The sequence below is a fragment of the Neofelis nebulosa genome, chromosome 7, assembly GCF_028018385.1.
Source record: "Neofelis nebulosa isolate mNeoNeb1 chromosome 7, mNeoNeb1.pri, whole genome shotgun sequence".
Taxonomy (NCBI): Eukaryota; Metazoa; Chordata; class Mammalia; order Carnivora; family Felidae; genus Neofelis; species Neofelis nebulosa.
Window position 1 is genome coordinate 51,306,359 of NC_080788.1, and position 26,481 is coordinate 51,332,839.

At 35.8% G+C, this 26,481-nt stretch overlaps 1 protein-coding gene across 3 annotated transcripts in view; it reads left to right on the top strand.

The window, feature by feature from the left end:
* The window catches only part of WDR72 (WD repeat domain 72), a 237,012-nt gene that overhangs the window by 15,974 nt on the left and 194,557 nt on the right, over window positions 1-26,481 (top strand). For all 3 annotated transcript variants that reach the window (XM_058737687.1, XM_058737688.1, XM_058737686.1), the window contains exons 2-9: window positions 10,225-10,388; window positions 14,483-14,589; window positions 20,661-20,739; window positions 21,839-22,013; window positions 22,687-22,763; window positions 23,820-23,939; window positions 24,789-24,934; window positions 25,317-25,413. In XM_058737687.1, coding sequence (XP_058593670.1) covers window positions 10,236-10,388; window positions 14,483-14,589; window positions 20,661-20,739; window positions 21,839-22,013; window positions 22,687-22,763; window positions 23,820-23,939; window positions 24,789-24,934; window positions 25,317-25,413 — 954 coding nt within the window. In that variant the 5' untranslated portion in view covers window positions 10,225-10,235. The remainder of the gene's footprint in view (window positions 1-10,224; window positions 10,389-14,482; window positions 14,590-20,660; window positions 20,740-21,838; window positions 22,014-22,686; window positions 22,764-23,819; window positions 23,940-24,788; window positions 24,935-25,316; window positions 25,414-26,481) is intronic.

The following is a 26,481-nucleotide window of genomic DNA, read 5'->3' on the forward strand; positions in this document are numbered from 1 at the left end:
GTTGAAATCCTGTGTCAATGAGAATGAAAACAGTAACAATTCTGCATATTCACTACAAAGTGTTCCTTTAGTCTGTTGGTGCATTCATCTGATAAGTATTCTTATGTGGAATATCAAGCTGTCAATAGTACTTTAAAAATTAATATTATATCAATATTAATTGATATTAAATATGAAAATTAACAAATATTAAAAGGAGAAAATTATGATTTCACTGAGTATGGTTTTTTCTAGTGAGTAAATATATTCACAAACTTCATGTGTTTTGAATGACTACAAACTATTTGTAAGTAACAGTCTGAAATCTTCTCTCTTATTTGGCAACAAAATGTTGAAATTATATAAATGAACAGATTGACTTTGTTAACCATAAAAGGTAGGAAATCTAAACATATCAGAAAGGTAGTTTTGGTCTTGTTTGACATATACCTAATGTTTAATCTATTAAATATCATATATTTAAATAACATGTTTAAATTTAATATTATGCTCTTTTTTTCAGTTACATATAAATTGAATTTGTCTTTGTATATATTTAAACTGTATTAAAACCAGCTTTATACTACACACTTTGAAAATTACTAGATCTATAATAATCTTTTTTCCTCAAAATTATTTTTATTATACTATTTGGAAATGACAAAATAATAAATAATAAATATATATACCTATATATTTATGTATATAGGTATATATATGTATGTATATGAATGTATGTATGTATATGTATATATATGAATGAAAAGGGTTTTGAGGGACTATATGTTATTGAAGAAAGGTACAAAAATCCAAAGGAAGGAAAAGTTGATGAAACATCACCTACTTTTTATAGATAACAACATAGGCTCTGTGTTCTCATAGCACCTGGATGTTTCCAGAGCACTTGTTACATACTATTGAAGCCACTATATATATATGTGTATGTATATATATATATATATATATATATATATATATACACACACACACACACACACACATATATTGCAATATATATTGCAATATATATATTGGAATATATATATATAACTATATAACTAGTGAGTGATTCATTTACATGGGTTTTTTCCCCCAAAGAATTTAAAACTAGGGGAAGGAAAAAAAAAAGAGACAGGCTAGAGTGGGAGAGAGCCAAAGCATAAGAGACTCTTAAAAAATGAGAACAAAATGAGGGCTGATGGGGGATGGGAGAAAGGGGAGGGTGGGTGATGGGTATTGAAGAGGGCATCTTTTGGGATGAGCACTGGGTGTTGTATGGAAACCAATTTGACAATAAATTTCATATATTAAAAAAAAATTTGTCTAGAAATTATTTGAAAGTCACTTAAGAGTAGACCTGCATGTGTGCATGTGTGTGTGTGTGTGTGTGTGTGTGTGTGTGTTTATGTGATTATTTTAACACTTTACTGATTATATGATAAAATATTGATCATATTGCTTACATAAGTTGCAAGATACAATATCACACTATAAAATATTGTACTTGGTACTGTGACTAGATCCAAAGGAAGGACATTTATTTGCCCTTTGTATTAGAGTCTGTAACTTTATCCCTGTCCATGGGAGTGTTTCATTTATAAAGTTCACTTTTTTTTTTCTCCATTGGAAGTGTTTATTGTCAATTGCCTTTAAATAGGCCAGATTTAAAAGTCATTAAAGGACCCGTAATAATCTACTTGTAGTCATGATTAAGACATTCTGAAATATTCAGGCACTCACATTTGGAATACAATGGTTTAAACTGAGGGCTGTGATAGAGGTTTGGAAGCCCTTTCCAAGGCTTTTAATACTCGTCTAGACACGTAATTATTTGAAAGGGGACATTATACTTCTGTCAGGGGCATAACATATCATACCACGTAGTTTCCTGTAGAGATCTACAATAGACTGTTTTTTCCTTTGAGGATTATTTTTGATTACCGATTTCTGGGAAATTTCTGTATACAGGGTCTCAAGTTGTGGATTTGCTCTCTTTCTTGTTGACAATAAGGTGCTAAGTTTCTGGAGTTAATTTTTAAAATTTTTTTCAAAAAAAGAGAAAAAGATAGTTTGGGAAAAAAAGTGACTTCTGAGATATGCAACCTTTTAATCAGTTACCAACTCTCACTGTACAATTTGCTTAGTCTCTAAGAATCTCATGGTTAGAAGTGACCTTAAGAGTTATGTAGACCACATTTTTCATTATTAACTTCCTTATAAGAGAGATTAGAGAGGGATTAGATTAATGATCCCTAAAACCACTTCTTGCCATAAATTCTAAATTTAAGGAAGTTTATAAAATAATGATAACATAATTTGTATATTTATACCCATGTGCTTTTATTTATATCATTGAATGTATACCTAATAAGAATACAGAAAAGTAGGGAACACAGGTGTTAGTGTCCTCATTTATTATGTATCAACTTTATAATCTGAAAATAATTTAGTAAGGGTTATAGAAGCCCTGGAATGAGGTCTCTGAATTCCAGGTATGTTTTCACTCTCTTTAGCAATCCAGATTGTCCAGGATGAATTCTGGTTGAGATCTGATTTCCTGTGGCTTCAGCCTTGGTGCTTTTTGTTTTCTAACTTGGATGTTATGAATACTATGACTTTTAAGCGTTTTAATCTATGGAATCCTAGACTTACTTGATTTTCTAAATTCCAAGTGCCCTGTATTTTGTTGTGTATTAAACATTTGTAAACATTTGCATGGGTGGATGCTTTCCTAGACATGAGTCTTCAGAGTATAGTGTACATTTCCATTCATTCGTTTATTCATTCAGTAAGTAGTTACAGAGTTCCTGCCGGTCCTAAGCCCTTTTCTGAGACTGGAGAATACAACAATAGATAAAACAGACAGAAGTCACTGCCCTGGGAGGATTTAAAATCTAGTGAATTTGAAACGAATTTAATTTGAATTAAGAATAAAGCAAAAGTGTAATGGTGGAAAAGTTTGATACATGGGTAACTGTTGCTATGATCCAGAAGTATGGAGCTAAAAAAAAAAAAAAAAGTATAGTAATTTGTTGAATACCACTATGTCTTTCACATTATAAACATGATCTCATTTCACCTTGACAATAACCCTGGTTTAGGCATCATTATCATTTCCAGGTTAGAGACGAGAAAACAAGAGCCAGGGTGATTTAATGACTCACATTTAAGTTTAACCTGACTTAAAGTCTATAATCTTAATTAGCTCCCTCCTTTTGGAACATAGAGCTGAAAAATAATACAGAAGATAATTTATTCAACCAAGACCTCATTGTTTTCTCATGTTCAAAATACTGTGCCTCAGGCACTGTAGAGAATATAATAAGGATTAAGGAATGATTCCCATCTTCACAAAGAATAGAAGGAAGAAGCATCAAAATCATATAATACAATAATATTGTTCAAATTTAAAGTAATATTTTTCAAGTACCCATTGTGGGCTAGGCACTACACAAACCTTGCAGTAGTGTTTCATTTCATTAGGGAGACATCATTGCACAGCAGATAATTTTAGGGGAAATAGGAAACCGGAATAATACAAAGTAGCTGGTTATTGGGTAGACAATGTTGCAATGATTCAAGCAAGAGAAGCTGATTTTCCAGAGTAAAGGGGCTATAAATAACTCCCCTCAGGAATTATTTATCTTCAGCATAATGTTAGTTAATAATTACAATGTACTAATTCCCTGGCAAATGTTTCCCAAATTTATGTCTGCTATAGTTTCTTCTTGGTAGTCTAGACAAATTTCCTTGACTCCAGTTTCCTAAGTGAGCTTGAAAAGGTGACAGGAGAGTCCTTAGACAAGAGCCAAGTGCACAATGCCTATAGACAAAAAATTCCTGGCTTCCTTTGGAACAGTGTGACCCTGAGCATGCCCTTTTCTACCACTTCTTAGTTCTGAGAAGCACATGTTAGCTACGGGAAGAGTGAGGCTAAAGTGCACATGACTTCCAGATGGTGATTTTTGTTGTAATACTAGAAGCTACGCTGAAAAGACCAATACAAAGTTAGGAGTAGTGTTTCTTAGGAGGAGAATGTTAAAACACACCCAAGCGGTTCTTCTCACTACCAGCTTTGTGATCTTCACATCTATCATATTACCTCGTATTCACAGGAATGACTTATGCCCCCAAGGTGAGTTTTCCTGATAAGTGAAACTTACTATTTAACTCTGTCTTCGAAGTTGTTAAAACTATTACTTTCTGCTTTTCTGCCTTCTTAAACTGTGTTGGCCATCTTATCGTGTTTTACTCAGCCAGTCAGTGCCATGATGCATAATAATTGCCTTGGGTTGAAATACCATGGAGCCCTTGGGAGTCATGGCGATTTGGGCCCACGATTTATCTGTGAATGCTGTATTCTCTCAGGCCTTGTTTGTTAGGAAAATGTCTTTATATAGCCCTCACTTTGAGTGATAGCTAGGTATAAAAACCTAGGTTGATATTCACCCTCAGCATTTTACAGGTAATATTCCAGTAGCTTTTGGCCTTAATGTCGCTGTGGAGAGATCTACTTTGAGCATACTTGATATTCCTTTTTTAGGTTGTTTTGTTTTATTTCCTTCATGCTTTGCCTTTAATGTAGCGTTTCTTTACGGTTTCTCTAAGATGTCCTTTGGTGTCCATTTATTTCCAGTTTAATCCTCCTTAACACATTAGATTATTAAATCTAAGTTTTGTATCTTTGAAATAGTCTGGAAAGTGGCAGACCCATTAATAATATGCCTTAAAAATATTTCAAACTTATGGGGCACCCGAGTGGCTCAGTCGGTTAAGCATCTGACTCTTGATTTCAGGTCAGGTCATGATCTCGGGGCTCATGAGTTTGAGTCCTGCATCGGGCTCTGTGCTGAGAGCCTGGAGCCTACTTAGGATTTTGTCTCTCTCCCTGTCTCTCTCTCTTTCGAAATAAATAAATAAAAATTTGAAAAAAATGCTTATAAAATATTTCAAAATTGGGGTGAGCAGTAAGTATAGTACACAGAACTATTTTCGTGAAAACTATTTAAGAGTAATTTGCCAATCTATTACTCCATCTTTGAAGAATTAATTTGTATTTCTTAGAACAAAGATGTTCTCCTATATAATCTCCTATATAATCACCCTTCAAAATTAGAAAATTAGAAAATTAGCATTGATCTATTCCTACTATTCAGTCCTAGACCCCACTCAAGTATTGCCTGTTATCCTAGTAACGTCTGCAGTAGTAAGAGGATCCAGGCAAGACCCATGTCTTGCATTTAGTTGTCCTGTCTCTTGAGTCTTTAGTTGGAGCGGTTTCTTAGTTTTTGACTTTCATGACCTTCTTTGGCCTTTTTGAAAATTACAGTTCAGTTATTTCACAGAGCCCTTCGGTTTGTATTCGTCACCATTAGATTGAAGTCACACATCTTTGGCAGGAACACCACAGAAGTAGTGCCGAGTTCGCCTCACAGCATCCTATCCAGTGGCATGTGACTCTGATATGCCACATCACGGATGCTTACTTCCATCATTTGCTAGGCTCTTCTGTAAAGTTACTCTTTTTTTTCCCCTTTGTAATTAGTAATTATCAGTGTGAACGCATGGCTTCCCATTTTATTCCATGAGTTTCAATCTGTTCCTAGCATGATTCACTTTGATGTCCATATTGTCCATAACGTGGCTGGTGGGCGTCCATTCAACCTGGCTTCTGTGTCCCTTTGATACATCCTGTCACTCTCTGAGCACTTCCTTGCTCTCAACAATAATATATGCCAGTATCATTTTGGATTTTCCCTGTTCCACACCTGGAATCAACCAATTTCCCAAGAAACCCAGCTCCTTTTAGTAAAGATTCATATTGAGGGGGTGCCTGGATGGCTCTGTTGGTTAAGCATCAGACTCTTGAATTCCAGTCAGGTCATGATCTCACTCTTCCTGAGTTCAAACCCTGAATGGGAGTCTCTCCCACCCTCTCTCTCTCTCTGCCACTGCCCCACTCTTGCATTCTCTCTCTCTCTCTCTCTCTCAAAATAAATAAATAAACTTTAAAAAGGAAAAAAAAAGAATAGTATTTAGAAGATGCTAAGTGAGTTGTTGCTGTGGGAGTTGTTGCTGCTCCTCGGCCCTTGGGGAACAGAGATGGGAAGTGTGTACGTGTGGTGCATGTCTTCATACCAAAACCTCTGATTCCATTGCAACATCACAGAGAGTGTTCCAGTTTTCTTCCTTTTCTACTTCCAACTCTCTTTTCTGGTAATAAGAAACCTGGTTCCTGTTATCTTATTAACATATTCATTATTTGATCAATTACTCTGAATGTAACCAATCTTCTGTAAATGCTGCTGCCTTGCTTTCTGTGCGATGTCCTCCTGATCACTAGATGGCTTCATCACCCCTGGAGGATCAGTCTGCTAACCCCAGATGTGAATACTCTGCTCAGCCACTGTATTCCCTGTGTCTGGTTACACTTTCTGGTAGTGCTCCTTCTCATACAGCCAAGACATGTTGAACCTCCCCCAGCATGCCTGCCTTCCTTAGCCTCCCTGGGCTCCTGCACTCTAGGCCAGGACATCCCTATAAATGGAAGTTCACATCACCCTGTCCAGCCTGTGACTCCCCTGTGCCAGTACCTCCTTACCAAGCATGAAAACCACATCACCCTGCTTGGGTTTTAGCACTCCTCACTGGATCTGCCTTCAGTACAAATACCCTTCTCACCTTACCCAGGTTTCTGAACCCCATATCAGGGCCACTTCCTTCATCATCCTCACAGTGTCAACTCTTTCCTTCTTGCTCAGGCCCCAACACCCAGTATGAGACAGCCTTGCACACACTGTCCCTCTTCACTCTGCTTGGGTTGTGCATCTCACACAGACCTGCCCCGTGTTTGGGCATCTTACTTATCCTTCCTGGGCTCCAATTCCATGTGTTCTCAGATGCCCTCCTCACCCTATATGAGCTCTGACACTCCACTCAAGTTTTCTCTGTCCAGTGGTTTTAGGAGTGAACTAGCCAGGAAGAGAAAGGGTTCTACCTTTTTTTGGAGCTTATATTAGATAAATGTTGGGTGTTTTCATTGTGTTATCTATACCTCTTAATATCTCTGTTTGATCTTACCTCCCTGATTTCTTTCATTCAATGTTCTCTTTCTTTACTACTCCTTGCCTTTTTTTCCCTCTGGGTAATTTCTTGAGAATTATCTTTAAGTCCATTGATTCTCTCTTGAGTCTATTTTGATTTATTCTCTTGACATTTGTTATAGTCCAATGATTATGTTTTATTTCTAGAAGTAGTATCTGTTTGTTTTAAAATTCTACCTGTTTATTTATTTTTTTTGTAGGCTGTCTTTTTTCCTAGGGTTTTAAAGTTCTTCTTTTGTCTCTTTAATAGTTTAAAATAACTTAATACATTTGTTCTTCTTTTGCAATACGTTTTATACTTTTCTGTTAGTATTAGTTCCTGGTGTACTGATCTTTCTGTTTACTTATGGTGTATTATTTTCTTGAATGTTTTGTAATTTTTAATTGGGAGTGTGGTTGTGAAGTATCTTTTAAAATGCTTTCTTTTTTAAAAAATAGTTTTATTAAAGTGTAACAGACATGCAGTATATTTATATGTCTACGTATATGTATTGAAAATGTACAATTGTATATGTTTTAACATAATGTGTTCATTCATGAGACAATCACTACAGTCAAACTAATGCATGTCTACCATCCTCAGAAGTTTCTTCATTCTTCTTTGCAAACTCTTTAATCCCGGTCCCTTTCTCCTGTCCATAGGCAACCACTGACCTGCTTTCTGTTGTCCTGGATTAATTTGAATTTTCTAGAATTTTATAGAAATGGAGTCATACCATATTTATTCTTTTTAGCTACTATTTTCACTCAATATAATTATTTTCAGTTTCATCTGTGTTGTGCTGATTAAGAGTTCATGCCTCTTTTTGCTGAATAGTATTCTATTGTGTGGCTATCCCATAATTTGTTTATCCATTCATCCCATGGTGGACATTTCAGTTGTTTCCAGTTTTTAGCTATTACAAATAGAATCCTACTTGGTTGAAGTCTTTGATAAATACTTGCTTTTTTTTTTCTTTTTGGGTGAGACCTAGGGATGAATTGACTGGGTCATGTAGTAAGCACATTTCACTTTGTAAAACAAAAAAACTATCAAACTATTTTCCACTGTACATTTCTAACAGCAGTGTATGTGTTCGGTTCTTCTACATTCTTAATACTTGGCCTGATGTTTTTTAAGTTTTGAGATTGTCTAATAAGTGTGTAGTGTTTTTGAAAGGCTTCCCACTGGTACCTTTGACCTGAGGACACTTTTTTACATGGGTTTCTGCACGTGGGGATTCTGGCATTATATGTATGTCATGATATTTTTTATTAAACCTGTTTTGTGGTTCAGGTTTGGCATGTTTTTCTTGGGAGTTTTGGAAATCAGCTTCCTTATCTTTCTGAGTAGTGTTGGAGTTATTTTAGATTCCATTTCATTGAGCAAGGAAGGGCTTCTTGCCCTTAAGTGGGGATTAACACTTAAACATCTAGCCAACAGATCCATGTACAGACTCAGCTCTCATTTCAGGTTTCTCTTAGACTTGTAATGCCTGGAATTTCCTAGACTTATTTAAAAGCATGACTATTAAGCAACAATTAAAACACACAAACACATGTACACACACACACACACACACACAGAAAGAGAGAGAGAGAACATTCTTTCTCTGTGTTTGAAGCAGAAGTCCAAGTTCAGATTACAGTGTTATTGAAATCAGAACTCTTTGGTTAGCTTAGTAATGTGATTAATATGTGTGGTTCTGGTAGTCTGAATTACAAAGTTCCAGATATTTCGCATAGAAGTCTTAGTTTCATGGTGCCTGGGGCCTGTGGTAAGAATAGTACAGGCCACTTGTGTACGGACCTACAAAGTGAACCATCAGGAAGTAGGTATTGAATTCCAAACAGCTGAACTATAAGTAAATTTTTGAAAGGAACCAGTTTATGGGTTAAGCACTGCCTACATTGAATTTGTGTTCATAGTGTAGTGCATACCCCTGTTTATATGTGTGTGAGCCTATGTGTAATTAAACATTACAAAGAATATGTACCATAAATTTTAATAACTTATATTGGCACTTGTCCTGTTTATGCTTCAGTACCAGAAGTCCTGCAGGACAGAAGGTTTTTCATTTTGTTAACTTTCTTAAGCCAAATGTGGGAAGTAAGTTTGGCATCTTTTTCCCTCTCTTATCTTTGACATTTTTAATAAGACTAGTTAGATACTATGAAGTCATAAGAGGAAACATACTAATCTACTCTAAAGATTTATAGCATGATTAATCACCAAATTATTTGTTATTTCAGAAAAGAATGCCTATTTGGGGGAAACATTTAACTCAGTGTGGCACAAACAGTAATGCACATATCCCTAGGTGATATTTGAGATCATTTTGGGGGATATACAGGCAAGCTTTTTTTGATAGTTGCTTATTCATCTTAACCCTTGTAACTTGTACATGAAGGTAGTAATTTCATGAAAATTCTTATTGAGAAAGATATCAAATACAAAAATAAGTGAACTAAAAACAGAACATGAATATGACAGAAATCAGGACAATCATGCATGAATCTTTGAAGACTAGAAAAGACTGTTTTTATAGGAAAGATTTACTTCTTAATTACAAAGTTCAGATATTTGTTACTTAGGTGAAGTGATGACGTTTTGGGGGAAAAAGTATGCAAAGCTGTCTTCGTATTATAGTGTGTAGCCAGCTCTATTCTTCTTAAGAGGCCTAGCTGGGCTTTGGAGCAAGTCAGGATCACCCGTAGTCAGAGCTGTGTGTGGAGTGGGTAGATTATTCCTATCCTTCTCTTTGTCTGCATTAATAGTTACTAACTGAAGGGCACCTGGGTGGCTCAGCTGGTTAGAAGGCTGACGCTTGATCTTGGCTCTCAGGTCTTAATTTCAGGGTTGTGAGTTTGAGCCCTGCACTGGGCTCCTTGCTGGGCATGGATCCTACTTTAAAAAAATAAATAAATAAAGTCACAAATTGGGATAAAAGTCATGTCTCTTTGATGGATTAATACTGAGCATGGTAATTTCAATGCCTAATGAGTGCCTTCTCCTCTAATTGACAGGGAAGCACCCTTTTCCCCATCTCTGGGAGAATACATCCCAGAGTTTAGATCATGGTGAGTCCACTTTGTGACATGATCAGTCTTCCCAAATTTTTGAATGATGACTGTGTCTACTTCCCTTCTCTGTTTGTTCAAGATTCTGTCAGCATGAGGTGCTCCCTGCAGGCAGTGGCGCTCTGGGGGAAGAAGGCCCCTCCACACAGCATCACTGCCATCATGATCACTGATGACCAGCAAACCATTGTGACTGGAAGTCAAGAAGGTCAGCTCTGTCTCTGGAATCTCTCACCTGAACTAAAGGTTAGTGAAAGTGATTAACATTGAAATAGAAAGCACTCCCAATATAAACACAATTTGATTCTTCCTGCAATGACAGTGGACGTTTTGCATGATTGTTAAGTAGGTGATTACTGAAGTAATAAATTGGTTTTACTTCTGAATTTGGAGAAAATGAAGTACTATATGATGGATCAAGATCCTATTTGAAAATTTTATTATGAATATTGCTAATCTTAGCTACCAGCTAAGTGTTATCACCCTTGAAGCTGTGCTGAGTGTTACCATTTTACATCCTGAATTATATGTTTAAGTAACTGAACTACAGACATATAAGTATAATTCTAAAAATTATGGCTCGTTAATCTAAACAAAGGGCACCCTTGAAAACCGCTATTAACTAAATGAGTAATATCTTAATTATCTGGGTGTTTCTGTCAGTTTGGCCTTCTTGCTATTCTTTTAGTCTCTGCTTGCATGTGATTTTTAAAGATCACATCAAAAAGCTCTAAATCCACTTTACTATTGTCGTCTTCCTATCTCAGAACCTGACCTCACCTAGGTTTTGGCCCATTGATTGGCAATTAATTGTCCCTGTCCCAAGTCATAAACATTTAACATATTGGAATAGATATTTGCTTAGTGCTAGCAGCCTCTAGACCCAATTTGAACATTTAAACTAATGATGTACTTAAAGTATACTGCCCTCATTAAGAAGCCTTTTAAAGATCAAAGACTATTTTTAGCCTTTAAAGTTTGTCACTTTAAAACCTAAATTAACAATTAATTGTAATTCTATTTTATAGTGTAATTAATTAACATCTCCCATCACAGAAGAGTTACAATGCAGGACTGCCAAGAACTGCATAGCAGAGCAGCTCAGCTCAATGTTTATGAACATCCTAGAAAGAAGGAACTGGTCTTATTGCAACAGTTGAGCTTTGAAAAAAGTGGCCCACCACATGTATTATCTCTTAGAGTTTAAACTCACACTTCTAAATGGCTTCAAATGTCTTGCTACTGTTTTTAATATTTCAGTATAGTGGTTTCTGGTTGGAGTAGTTGTGTTATATAATAGGTAGGATGCAATAAGGTTAAGAAATTTGGAATCCTAGCATTTGTATCTTTTTACATACGTTCCTTGTATTTATTCAGCATTTATTCAACATGCATTTATTGACTACATATAAGTTAGGCAGTACGCTGTGTACCTCGGTTCAAACACGAATGAGAAGACTTGGTGCTGGCCATCAAAGGGGCTGCAGTGCAGTAAAGGAAGGATATTGGCTAATGCTGTGCATTTATGTGATAATACAAGGTACTCTGAGTACCTTGAGGGCTAAGGAATTTAGATTTAAAAAAATTAACTAGCAAGAACACCATGTGCTAATTAAAAGCAGTGGCAAAATTAAGGGATTTTGAGATGATTTATGCAAGAAGATGACATAATACTATATTATTATATTTGTGATTTAGACTATCATTTGGTATTAATGTCAAGGGCATACTGACGGCAGAGGGAGAAGAGATAAAGGACAGTGACTATGGTAGGAGCCTCTACGTTAATTTAGGCAAGAAAGTTTTTGAGAATGAACAAAGTCAGTGACAGAGGGGAAGAAAAGGAGATGAAAACTGGGAAGATACTAAGAAGAAAGAATGGGAGGAACTGAGCAAATGATTGGAGTGTGGGTAAATGTGCAGGAACAGTCAAGGTTACCTTATAGATTTGGGGTTTGAGTGGTGGGTGGGACTGGTGGTGTGATGGTATCCTGTATTTGTATAAGGAATAGAGATGATTAGAGAATAGGAACAGGAAGGGAAAGGAGGTGATTTAAGTTTTGGACATCTTGGAGCATCCAAGTATTTATTAGGGGATTAGAAACACATCTCAGTTTTTCCCTGTCCATGGGTGGTGGGACTGTAGGGTACCGGGAAGCTAGAGAATAAGTACCTCCCTGTCCTGGGCTTCTCAACACATGCATCCCAAGCTCAGGGTCCGACTCCCAAAGACCTCTTCATGGGGTCTCCCAGTGAGGAGCTTCTCCAAGGTTTCATGCTAAGAACTACTTCACTTGTGTTTTCTGGTATTTTTAACACTTTTAAGCATAGAGAAAGGTGAGTTGAACATCCTTCCAGATATATTCCCTGAGTGTTGCTGTGTTCTATTTTTCTTCCTACTTAATACTCAGAAGGAAACACAACAATGACAAACTGAAGAGTAGCAATATTGTGTATAGGGAGAGAATGGAGAGATCGATCAGGTTCTAGTTCTGATATTTACCAACTTTGATGTCAAACAAATGACATATTCATTGAGCCTTGATTTCTTCATCTGTGAAATGGGGGATGAGACCCTGTTCATAGTTGCACTAGTGCCTGGATATGGTGGATGCTCAGCAAGTTGTGTGTTCCCATTTGTGCTATTGGAAGCTCTTGGCATTGGGCGGGGTTGGCAACGCTTCATACAGGTAGAGCCCATGAATGGAAGTAAAGGTGCAGTGGATTTCATCATGACAATGAGCAGGTATGATGGTGGATTTTTGTTGTTGTTGTTATTCCTCACAGCAGTTCCAGAATATGATAAAATGAAGAGATTGTACTGAAGAGTCAGAGCTTATTCAACTACATGTGGGAGTTAGTAGCAGAATGAGGACTCCATATGCAAAGCAATGGAATTCCTTTATGCTGTTTTATTCATAGTGGATTTTCTCTAGGAGAGGGAATGTCCTTGATTTGCCCTGATTCATTGCTTAATTTGGCCTGTAATATATGGAAAGGTGTTAAATGCCTGGGGGTATGTGTTCTCAAATGTGATGATGGGGAAAGACAGTATGTTATTTTCTGAGATGGGACCTTCTGGATTTCCCAGGAAAAAGGTGGAATAAGAACTTGGGTTTTAAATGGCTCTAACCAACCACAAAACTTCTTTGCAGTACTGGAAATTTAATCTAACATCTTTTAGAGAAGTATTGCTGATTATGATAGAAATAAGATGAAGGCAGAGAACAACTGTGTTTTGAAATAATTTGTACTCATTGATATGATTTGGTTATCATCTATGGATATGTTTACATAGTTCAGAAAAAGCATAATGAATATGAATTAATTTGGAAATAGATTATTACCCATAGGACAAGTTTTATTACAAATTTTCTAGTCATTCAAATTAAATTTTTAGTCCCTACTGACAACCTCTTCTCCATTTGAAGGGATCTTGCATGTTTTCTGTTTTGTAATTTGATTTTCACAATCTTGTTTTATAAAAACAAAGAGCACTGGACATCTTTCACACATGAGATAATGGAAGAATTAGCCTTCAATGCCATATTTTTAAACTCATGTTTAAAAATCGGTGTTTTTAAATAAGAGCTTAGTTAAAATCTGACTTTTAATGTGGAAAAATTAGTTTTTATTAGTTTTTATTTCTGAGGCAAGAAGCCACATAAGGTTACAGTAAGGTTATAATGATTACAAAAAGGGTAATGTTTTCTTTGTATTATTTTGTAAACTCATTTCTGTATTCTGAAATTTGCGCATTAACATGCTGCTATCATTTGAGGCACAATTTGTGCATAATAAACATCAACACTGACTTACTTGTATTCAAAACCTAGATGTTGTAAAACAGGTCTGGTGATTGTTTAGTTGTCAAGATGGATATAAAACCGAAAACAAAAACCAAAAAATGTGTACAACACAATTCCTGTATCTGGGTATTTTTTTAGGGGTGCCTGGGTGGCTCAGTTGGTTGAGTGCCAGCTTAGGCTCAGGTCATGATCTCACAGTTCATGGGTTTAGGCCCCGGATGGGTCTCTGTGCTGACAGCTCAGAGCCTGGAGCCTGCTTCGGATTCTGTGTCTCCCTCTCTCACTGCGCCAACCCCAATTGTGCTCTCTCTCTCTCTCTCTCTCTCTCAAAAATAAATAAACATTAAAAAATAGATTTTTTTTATTCTGTGGATTTCCATGTGGCATAAATCAGTTTTCCTAAAACGTATGTAGAGCAAAAACATAATATAACAGGATTTTCTAATCAGAATTATGAATAGCCACATAAAATGATGTTTATATTCTTAAGAAGTTTACAACTGTTTAAAAGCTTACCCTGATCATTTTCAGATTTCAGCTAAAGAACTTCTGTTTGGTCATTCGGCTTCTGTAACATGTTTGGCAAAAGCGAGGGACTTCTCTAAACAGCCCTATGTCGTTAGTGCTGCTGAAAATGGGTACGTAAGATGTGTGCAACTTTGTAACCATCTGTATTCTCTCTACCTTTTTAAACCAATTAATGGGGTACAGAATTCGGGAGTTGAAGGAAATCTTAGTGATTATCATGTTCCTTTTACATATAGGAAAATTTTGATCTTGAATGGTAATTTGTGTGATGATCCCAAGGAATGTGATCAGTACTATGTTTCCCAATTTAATACTCTTTTTTTTCCGGATTAAGATCAGAATAAACACCCCAACTTGTGTATTACGCCTTGTGGCAGCCTCCCTGTGTAAAAGATACTGGCAAATGCCACCTGTTATAGAATCTGAAAACGGAAAAGTCTGGGTGCTTGTCTTTTTTCAAGTTGTAACTCACTTTGAGCCCTTAAGCAAACTATCCAAGCCTTCATAGTTTTGTACAACAACTCAATAGTTATACTCCTTATGTAATACACTCGTCTGATATCATTATAGAAGAAACAGAAGAGAGGACTCAGTGGTAAGTGGGATGATGGGAAAAAGGGGAAATAGACTGTGATTTGGGTGCAGTTTCATGGAAGCAAGCTTTATTCCAATGAAATAGAACTAAGCTGTAAGAGAAAAGCCTCACTGATGGAAGATCTACTGGGCTCAGCTGAAGAGTTATTTGCCAAAGTAAACCCAGGAATGCAGAATCGATTCAGCATGCATTTGTGAATCAGGGATTGGATTACAGGTTGAAACAAGAGAACCCCTCCTTTTTGTTTTTAATCTGAGAAGAAATTACATGGCTCTGAGAACGAAAAGAATAATGAGTGTCCACCTTGTAGAAACTTAATAGTTTAACAAAATGCTAGTGAAACAGATAGCAAAGCTGTTCTCATAGCTTATAGCAAAGACATAATTGTTAAACCTAGAGAGATTGAACTTTGGATGAGGCTAAAGTGAAATGCACTGGTACATTCTTTTTTTAACAATTGCTAGTAGCTTTCATATGCTAGGACTCCCATTCCCAGTCTAGAGAATTTGGGAGATGGCAATTTTTTATTTTTCTGAGTCTACTTGGAGAATTGAGAAAATTAATAGCTAAATGAGAAATAGCTCTGGAAAGTAATTGAGTTCCAGCTTGAGGTTTTTGCCCACAGTAGTCTAGCTCCAAAAAAGAAACTAAGGTTAATGGGCATATTCTTGATGATAGATGAATTTAGCTGTATGACCCTGCAAATATGATTATTAAAGAGCCAAAGAGTCTGGTTTGGTCTTTCTTTTCCAAGATGATTTGAATTTTCTAGAATTCTGTTCCTTCAAGATGCAAAACTTAGCCTGCATCTGTGAGATACTTTTTAGGCAGTATCTATATTTCAGCTATTGCATACTTAGCAAATCTTGGTTTAATCTGCTGGAAGTTATTAGTTTACTAGGCTTGGTCCATTATGCCCCAAACAATGACTTTAGCTTTGAGTAGACTTGGGAATGACTGTGGACTTAGCATTTCTGCTTCCAAGTTGATCAAAGGGGCACAAAATTGCTTTGACTCAGTATTTCATTTTTCCCCCAAAGTATGATGTCATCAATAGGCATAAATCCTAAGATTCAGGAATCCCAATGAATCCCAGGATACATGAAAGGAAATAGATACCTGGAGGCCTGATGTTGAAACAGACAATGCCAGAGAATGCCAGAGAAAAAGAAAATCCTGAAAGGAGTTAGTGGGAAAAAGCAGATTTATAAAGGAATGTAATTAAGCTGACTTCTCAACCGTAAAATGGAAACTAGACAGCAATGAAATATCTTCAAAAAGCTGAGAGAAAATATCTGCCAACTTAGAATTGTATCTCTAGCGAAAATGTCTTAAAAAAATAAGGTCACAATAGGTATTTAAGATAAATGTTAAGCATTTAGTAAGTATTTAAGTAATTAGTACTTAAGTATCTAAGTATTAATAAGTATTAATATAATGCTAACTATTTAAGTAAGTACTTAAGACAAATACTAAGAATGTTCACTGCCCATAGACCCTCTATAAGCACCAGAATTGTAAATGACATTCTTCAGTAAGAAAAACAATGATTTCATACAGAAGAGCTGAGATGTAAGAAGGAATATTGAACAAAACCAGCAACGTTTCAGAAAATGCAAATAAATATAGATTAGAAGACAATAATGTTTATATATACCTCCCACCCCCCACCGCCATATATACACACAATCTATAAATATGTCAATTCTAGTCAACAATCACATAGGATAGTGTAGTGATCAAATTCCACATGTTCTTGTTCTATAGGTGGGTAAAGATGTTGAATAACTTTAGGCTTTAAGCTAGATGTACAAAAAAAAAAAAAAAAGCTAGATGTACATATTTCCAGGGTAGCTGCTAGAAGAACAGATAGAATAAATCAAAATAAAAGAAATAGATTACAGAACTTCCAATTTGGAAAAGAAAAATAATGTTATTTAATCCAAAGGAGACAAAATAAATGGGGCAAATAGAAAGCACAGAATAACATAGTTGAGATAAATCTGACTAAAACCATAATCTCAATTGAGACTGAGCCCTCTAGTTAAATCACATAGATGGTCATACAATTTAAAAGACAAAAACAGCATAAGGACATAGAAAGGTTAAAAGTAAATGGATGGAAAAAAGATTTACCAGATGAATAATGACCAAAATGTTGATATTTGCTATGTAAATATTTTGTGTTAATAAATACATGTAGTTAATAAAACCTTCAGGCAAAAAAAAGCCTTGGCATTGATAAAGGGGGTTATTACTTATTAAAAAAACTTTTAATCACAAGTGAGAAGTAAGAAAGTTGGGCAAGTACCCAGTCTTAGAGTCTTCCAAGGAAGTGCTTCTCCAACTTGAGCTTGCAGTAGGACCACTTACAGAGCTGGTTTAAATAACAGACTTCTGGCCCCACTTCCAGAGATATGGGTTCAGTAGGTCCAGGCTAAGGTTCAAGAGCTTGCATTTCTAACACGTTTCCTGGACAATGCTGATGCTGCTTGTTCAGAGAACACATCTGGCATAGTGAGTACGGAACATGGGGGCAGTGAGAGAAAGTGTGATGTCAAGAATAACTTGGGAAACTCATTGGTGATGATAGCATTCACTGAGAATAGAAAACTAAGGCAGGCAGATGTTTTGCTTCATTGTGAATATGAAGAGTGTGAAGTCTTGCAAGTCATTTAGGTAGAGACATCTAATAGCCAGTTGTGTATGGAAATGTAGAGCTCAGTGAATTGGTCTGGGATTCCAACATCATATGGGTGCTACCTGAAGTGATGGGAATAGATAATTCACCCAGAGAGAGTGCGAAATGTGAGATGGTAAGAAAGCCTAAGACAAAACTAAGGGAAACCAGCATTCCAGAAGCAGAATGGAACCTGAGAATGCCAATGAAACCCTAAAAGTATAATGGAAGGGGCGCCTGGGTGGCTCAGTCGGTTAGGCGTCCGACTTCAGCTCAGGTCACAATCTTGCAGTCTGTGAGTTCGAGCCCCGCGTCAGGCTCTGGGCTGATGGCTCAGAGCCTGGAGCCTGCTTCCGATTCTGTGTCTCCCTCTCTCTCTGCCCCTCCCCCGTTCATGCTCTGTCTCTCTCTGTCTCAAAAATAAATAAAAACATTAAAAAATAAAAATTAAAAAAAAGTATAATGGAAGATAAAAGAGAGTTTGAAGAACATAAGGGACTTGGATTCAAGATGGCAAACCATGTTTATCTCCTCTCCCTCTAGATGTTTTATTAAAATTATAATCATAACAACTTTATAGGCAAATAAATATAAGAATAAGCATGGACCAAAGAAAATAGTCTATTTCTGAAAGTAGAAAAGTGGATATAAGAGTGGTGACTGATCTGCTTATCACCGGATGAATTTTTATTGAGCTGCTGAGGTAGAGATACAGATTGAGTAAAAAGGGGGGGCTTTTCTTAAGGAAATCAGTGGGAATTTAACAATTTTCTAATTTTATATGTTGCAGATACTTTCCTCTGTGTTCCTCTTTTAACTGAAATTTAAAAAATCAAAAATTTAAAAATTTTGTCAATTGTTAAACAATTTTTTTGAGTTAAGCTTCCTTTTTAATTGAAGATGATTTAATCTATGTAGAAACTTTGGTAACAGTATTTCAAAAGGAAAAGAAGAATGTACATTTTAACAGTTAATTTTCCTGTGTTCTTATTAAATATGTAACTTATACTGTTCCAGCTAAAATGTCAATGCTATTTTTGAAACACAACACATTTGCTTTCTTTTCTTAAAAAGAACTGCTAAGCATAAGAGTCAATTTTTGTTTTGTGGTATTTTTGTATATATATATTTTCTTACTTTAAGATAGAAAATAAGATGATAAGCAAACAAATAGGGAAAACATTAGAATCCAAGAGAAACATTGGTATCACAGAGAGAGCTTTTACTGATACAGGCTCCAACCTTGGAAAATGGGATTTTATTAGCATGACTTGATGTCTGGGTCCTAGCCCCAGTATTTTTAAAAAGTTCCCTGATAACTCTCATGTATAGCCAGTTGAGAACCACTGGTTTAGAGATAGCCTTATCTAGAAACAGATTAATGACCAGGAGCTTTGCAAAACCTACATGTGGGGACTCCAACACAGAGCCATGGAATTAGAATCTCTATGGATAATTTTTGAAATATGCACAGGCGATGTACAGCTAGAGTTGAGAACCATGTTAATAAACTCCAATTCCTTATGAAGCTAAACTTTTATATTAATAGTGACTTAAAGTTCTATTTATTTTTATCTTTGACACTTTTTTTTACCTTTGAGATATATTACTTCAATTTCTACCTTTTTTCCTAGTTTTATTTCACACACACACACACACACGTGTGTGCACATTTTCCCTTTGTTTTATTGAGTTACGTGAGTTTTCATATTGCCTCAAATCCTTTTTGGAATACATTTGGATATAAACAGAGAGAAAAAACTATGAATATTTTGTTTTTATATCTAGAACATGATTTCTCAGCCTCGGTACTAAGGACATTTTGGAGCACCGGGAGAATTCTTTGTTGTGGGGCCCTCCTGTGCATTGCTGGATATTTAGCAGCATTCCTGGCCTTTCCCCACTAGATGCCAGTAGTGTGTTCCTGGTTGTGACAACCAAAAATCTCTTATCATTGTCGGATGTCCTTTGGGAGACAAAATCGCCCCAGGTAGAGAACCACTGATTTAAAGATTGATTTCCAGTGTTTGGCCAGAAAAACAAAAAGGCTGGCAAACACCAAATGCATCTAGCATTTGCTATGATTAATTCGTATCTTTTGCTTCTTAATAGCAGCTTCTCCCTTAGAGCTAATAAAGCTATCCTTAATTTTTTCATGGAAAGTTTTGCTTATGTGTTGGAGGTGTGAAAACTGAAGAATATTACCAAACAACTCTAAAACAGCCATTCTGGTTTTTGTGAACTGAAATCACATAGATTTAAATTGCCCTATACTTGGATGCATTTTATCACCGTGTTTCCTAATGGTATGTACATCTTTGTAACATATATGCAACCAAGTCAGAGTTTTGTAAACAATTAGAATTTTCTAAACATGCAGCAGCAAGTGTGATTTCAGCATTTCAGGATAAGCAAAGAAATAAACCATTATCAATTATAGACCAAATATAGCCTCTTGGTGGCACTGTTTATTTTTATAAAAATGATACTTCGGCTCCAGAAGATGCAGCCCTTGATGCGTTATGCTTTTCAGAATATGTAGTTTAAGTTCAGTGAAATAAACCATTTTCAAGAGGATGCAGTTTCCATGGAAAGATTGTTGTACTGTCACTCTAACAGACTGTGATAGCTGTATCCACACAATTTGTTTTAGGTCAGGTTGGTGCTAAGGTAAGGTCTGTAGGCTGGCGGCAGGGTGTAATTACCCAAACAAAAAGACACAGATACAGTATGTCATCCCTGCTAATGACCACAACATTTTCTTGCTCAGTAATCTGTAACAAAAAGCCACATAAACGATCAGGTTGCATTTAAGTGCAGCACTACAGAAAAACTTGGTGGCACAAAAATTATTTCAGCCAATTGACTGGAAATGACAGAGAATAATACCAAGTTATCTCTGCTAGGGAGATGTGTGTTTGGAATGTCACGAACGGACAGCGTGTGGAGAAGGCCACGCTTCCTTACAGGCACACTGCAATCTGTGTAAGTACATTCAGTCCCTTCAGAACATTTCTGGATTCTGCAATTCCTTCAGAGCATTTTCTAGGCACACATTTAAAGAAATGTCTTTGGGGGGATATTCTTTTCTTTAATTTTTCTTTTGTCCCTGAAATAGAACACTGTCAGTTATCATCTGTTATTTTGGCATCTTCCCCCAAAGTTAACTAGTCAAGAATTGTTTTCCTGATTCTTCCTTTATTTTTGTGTCTTTCTAACATAGATACATTTGAAAGACAGTTTTTTTTTTCTTAGTTACACTCCACACACACACAGATACACATGTAGAAAGATTCGGTTTTAATGACAAATTATTTTATAAAAGCAAAAAAGGTTTTCTTGTCTTTAATTTTAACTATTTTTAGGTGGATAGGTTCTTAATTTCTGAATTTCTTATTTAGGAAAAGAGAGCAAAAGGTATAGCGATACCTTTATTTCCCAGTATTTAAAAGAGATTTTACCTTTTGGTAGATGGACTCCCAGCATACAGGTAAGGCAGTTGCATTATACCAATGGTGCTGACAGTGTTTTTTAATGTTTTACTCATTGCTTTTAGCATTGAGGACTTGCACTGCAATATTCACAAACTCCTTTCTGGTGCCAAAATCTTAATAGTGAGAGAGTCTGTCTGGAGTAGAATGTGTTACTCAATCTTTGATAAAAGCTGTTCTCAAAACTTACTTGGCACTAGAATTCCTCACACACTCTTCAAACGTGTTTATTTCTTATTAACATGAAGCAATGTTGCCAGAAGAACCTGATTTTTGTTGTTGTCTATTTCTACATAGCATTCTAGAAATAAAACAATTGTGAACTTTCTATGATTGGAATAAGATTCATTCTTCCTAAAAAGATCCCCCTTTCTCAGGAAAAATACTGAAATACAAAGGAGACTCAAGCCCCAAATCAATACTTTAGCAATGTGGAATTATTGAACTAAAAGAAATTTAACTTGCTATTCATTCAAGTAAATACCTTCATTGAATAGATGATAAAACTAAAATCAGAGGAGTCTTCACCATAGCCCAAATTCTGTTAATTGCTAGTGATAATTCAACTCTTGCTTTGAATTCCATTTCCATAGTATTACCACTGCTCCTTCCGGATGACAGGGGAAGGCTGGCTTTTGTGTTGTGGAGAATATCAAGATGTTCTTATCATCGATGCTAAAAGTTTGGCTGTTATTCACACTTTTATATCATCTCAGTCTCCTGATTGGATCAACTGCCTGTGCATTGTACACTCCATGAGAATTCAAGGTAATAGTTGGGTCTTATAGAACACTAAGAGAATGCATATAAAAAGATCACTTTTGAACTATTTGTTGAGCTACTGGGCAAGAGCTCAGAATACTTCTTTATGTTTACCTGTTGGTGGGGATAGTTCTCTAAGCCAAATCAAAAAACTGAGAACACCCAAGCCAATGGTTCAAGTCATTAGAAAGTCAGCAAGAGGTCAAGATGAAATGAAAAGAGAAGACCATGTTTCCATGACCCAGTTCATCGGTACATTTCAGGAGTGACAAGCAGGCATTTGTGGTGGATTAGCAAGACGCTTGGAACTTTTGCTTTGCTGTGTCTTCTGGATGTAGTAAAGAAGATAATTCGATTTCTGTAATGAGGGAAGGTTGGCTCCTTACTTATTTCCGAAATAAGAAGATGTAATGTTGACAACATAATCATTTGCAATGTGGCTCTGCTTTTAGTGGCTCTCTATTTAGTGGCTCTCTATTACATGGGGGTCATTTTGAAATGTTGAAACAAACTTAAAATGTGATCTAAAATGTTTATTTTTTATCAGAAAAATAACCCTAAAGTTGAATATGTTCCACCTATGTAACCCTATATAATCCTTAAATGACTGTGAAATGGTCTCTACAGCAACCACTTATAACAGTGGTCAACTTTTATGTGACCTTTATTGTTTTTACAGAAGATTCTCTCTTGGTGGTATCAGTAGCTGGTGAGCTCAAAGTATGGGATCTCTCTTCATCTATCAACAGCATTCAGGTTGGTTTGTGAAACTCTATTCTTTATTCTCCAATTTCAAGCATATTTATTGGTGTTTTAAAATTAATTATAAAGGTGTTACCTGCTCATTGTTAAGAGTTCAAATAATGTAGAAGTATATAAATTTTACCTCCGTGTACTCCCCCCATCACTCCTCTAATTGATAACAATTAGACTGCATCCTTCCAACCTGTTCTCAGGGCATATACAAATGTTTTTATGGGCACGTGCGTGTACACACACACACACACACACACATATTGATTACATTTTAATAAAATAAAGTCCATCATAGAAGAATATCTTTCTGACCCTTACAGCAGAAAGACCCCCTTTCTTCTGAGTGTATGTGAGCAGTAGCAGGAAGATGACTGTGAACAGCTGGGGTCACATGCACTGGGAGTCTAGTATATTCACCTGTTCCTGCATCAGGCTACAATTTGAAGTGGTGGACAAAAAAACAGTCATATTCTATATGTTGATGATAAAATTGTTTCAGCTGCCCCATGCTCTGAGCTCTCCTTTGGAACTTCTTGGAAATTCCTAGAGGAAGCCTAGGAATTGTGTTGCCATAATGAGCCCAAGAAACACACACCAGCATCATCAGAAACTTACTGTGAATATGGTATTCTAGATGTTCTATGCTGGCCATGCTTTTGTTTTTTCAAAGTACTTATTCATTTTTCTTTTTTATCAGTGAAGGTACTGTAGTTTTTTGTTTTTTTTTTTAATATGTTACTTTTTTTGTTTTGTCTTTCCACCACATCTGAAAATGAGAAACTTATTCCTATCTTTACATTCTCAGCATCCAGCACAGTGCCCCACAGAATGCTTGTAGGAATGATTATATATGAGGAATCCTTTAAGCCAAGTGGGTTTCCTGTTCATGGTTTCTTTTGTGAAGTGATTTCTTAGTTCAGGGAACTCAAAAGGAAACTGGGGTAGTTGTTTTTTGTTTTTTATAAAAATGGTCTGATCTACTTCAGGTGTACAGCAGAGCAAGTCATGTATAAATTACCTAGAACCAGCACTAAAGTGTTCTCATTCCTTCTGAAGGAAAAACAAGATGTCTACGAGAAGGAATCCAAATTTCTCGACTCCCTGAACTGCCGGGCAATACGATTTTGCACATACACGGAGAGACTTTTATTGGTGGTATTTTCTAAATGTTGGAAGGTATTATAAAAATGACACGATAAATTGAATTAGTTGTCTTTTATGACCCATTTGTATCAATTTTCCTCTCCCTGCACTCAGCTGTTTTGCTTCTCAGGATATTATATATATAAAGTAGATCCCAATTTTATTAGTAACATACCATAACAATAATGAGCATTTATCTCTGGATTACTTTAAAAATTTGATGCCTGAACTTTAAAATTAAAAAGCAAACTAAACCCTTTCATCTACATACATTGATTTTATTTATAGGCTTTGTTCCTTTTCTGCATAGTTGCTATATTCATTTTTAGAGAATATACTTTCTTATGAGTATATTCACTGATCTCTCCATCAAGAAAGAAGAGCTAAGTTATTATCATTTGATAGCATCCCTTTTTCTTTAATGTTTCATATAACTGGCCCAGCTAACAAAACTACATTATCTAACTTATGTTTGATACCATATTTTTGAACAAAAATATAAAATATATAGTGTATCAAAAGGTATCTGCTGTGTAAACTTTTTGTGTAACAAATTTTTAAAAGTTGAAGTTGGACTACCATATAGAAGGAATAAAATAACATATAAATTTTGGGATTTTTGGCCTCTGTGCTTAATGGGCACATTCTGGAATGGTATAAAGTTTATTCATTAAATCTACCTTAGGATAAATGAAAAAAATAAGTACTAGTAAAAAATTATCTTGGCACATGAGTACAGTGTATTCTGTTATTAATATTTAATATATTGTTGCATTAACACTGCCATCTAAATAGTCTTGATAAGCATAATTTATCTTTCATCTCATTCACAGATTAGATTAGAAGCTTTTGTTAATGTACATCATTAATTTTGTATTTTAGGTTTATGACTATTGTGATTTTTCCCTTCTGCGGACCGAAGTTAGCAGAAGTGGGCAGTTTTTTGCTGGGGGAGAGGTGCTTGCTGCTCACAGAATCATCATCTGGACAGAAGATGGTCACAGTTTTATCTATCAGCTGCTGAACAGGTGGGCTCAGATGGGAGCGGCATACAAAACATTCAGGTAGAAAATGAACTTTGGGAGGTTTATTATGGAAAAATCCCTGCATGCTGCCCATGATCAAAAACCAGAACAAAACAACTTTGGCACTAGAAGATTTACTCTGGGCTTGGGAGGCTTCAGCCTTTGTATGAAACAGCAGGGGATGAAGGAATGAGATTAACCATGTATAACTTGTACAGCTGGTGCTGGGTTTTCAAAAAGTCACTTGTAATTATTAACCCAACAATTTCTAACTAGAGTTTAGAAACTTGAATGGTACCATCCGGCTTTTGAAAGTGGGAGGAGGAAAAAAACGAATAAAGAACCTCAAAGTTCTCAACTCTGCTTTTTATTTTTCACCATGCAGTGGGCTTTCAAAAAGCATATACCCTGCTGATGGAAGAGTGCTTAAAGAGACCATTTATCCTCATTTACTGTGCTCTACTTCTGTGCAGGAAAATAAGGTAATGCAAGGAGAGAGTGACTGCCTCAAAGCTGCTTCACTCTGCGTCTTAGATAAGTGTTGCTTTGTCTGTAACAGAGAATCAGACTTGAAAAAATTGAATGGAAGAATCACATGAAGTTGTCAACGAGAAAATCAAATCTAATTGTTAATGGGTACTGAAGAGAAAACTTTGCCTTCGAAAAATATATATTTTAAAGCTGGAGTAACTAAATGATATATATTCGTTATAGAAAAATCAAAATTAAAAGTTCAAAGTGGAGGAAGTAAAATTCATAATTTTGCCACCATAAATATTCACAAGGAATATTTTTTATGTATTTACTTATTTTAATGGGAAAATTTTCAAATATTTAAAAAGTTTCAAGAAGAGTACAATGATCACTCATCTACCCTCCATCATCTACCTCCACTCATCTACCAATTGTCAACATTTTGCCACATTAATTCTCTCTCACTCTCTCGCCCCACCCCCCACCTTGCCACACACACACATTGTTCACTGACCCTTTGGAAAAATGATTTGATATGAAGTTATTAACATTTTGATGTGTCTACTCCAGTTTTTAAATTTTATCAAATGGTTTATATCCTGCTTTTTTTAAACTCAATATTATCGTTTTCGCATATGTTTAGCTATTCTTCTGAATAAATTTTCTTGGTAAAACAAGTATAATTATGAGTCCTGGCAGACTTGAGGATATAATTGTGTGTTTTTACTTGACTGAATTTTATCTTTACACTTTATGAAGTCTGATCATTTAAAGTTGTTTTATTTTAGTAGTGCTAACCAAAGTGAGGTTTGTTCTTGCTGTTATGATTGTTAACCTGTGGACTTAGTCATCAGTTAATTATCCAAGGAGGTATTTCATGGAGAATAAGGACTTTGGATTACTGACGTGTCAACCAAGGAAACGTTATTTTTTACGGACTGATGGTTTGCTTAATTTGGCAGCTTAGCCACTGGAGAACCTATAGTTCTGTAATTGTCACTTTCACATATCTACAGGGTTTTGTTGCAAAAACTTGATTAAAAAACTGCCAGCCCAAAATTAGAACTCTAAGTGCC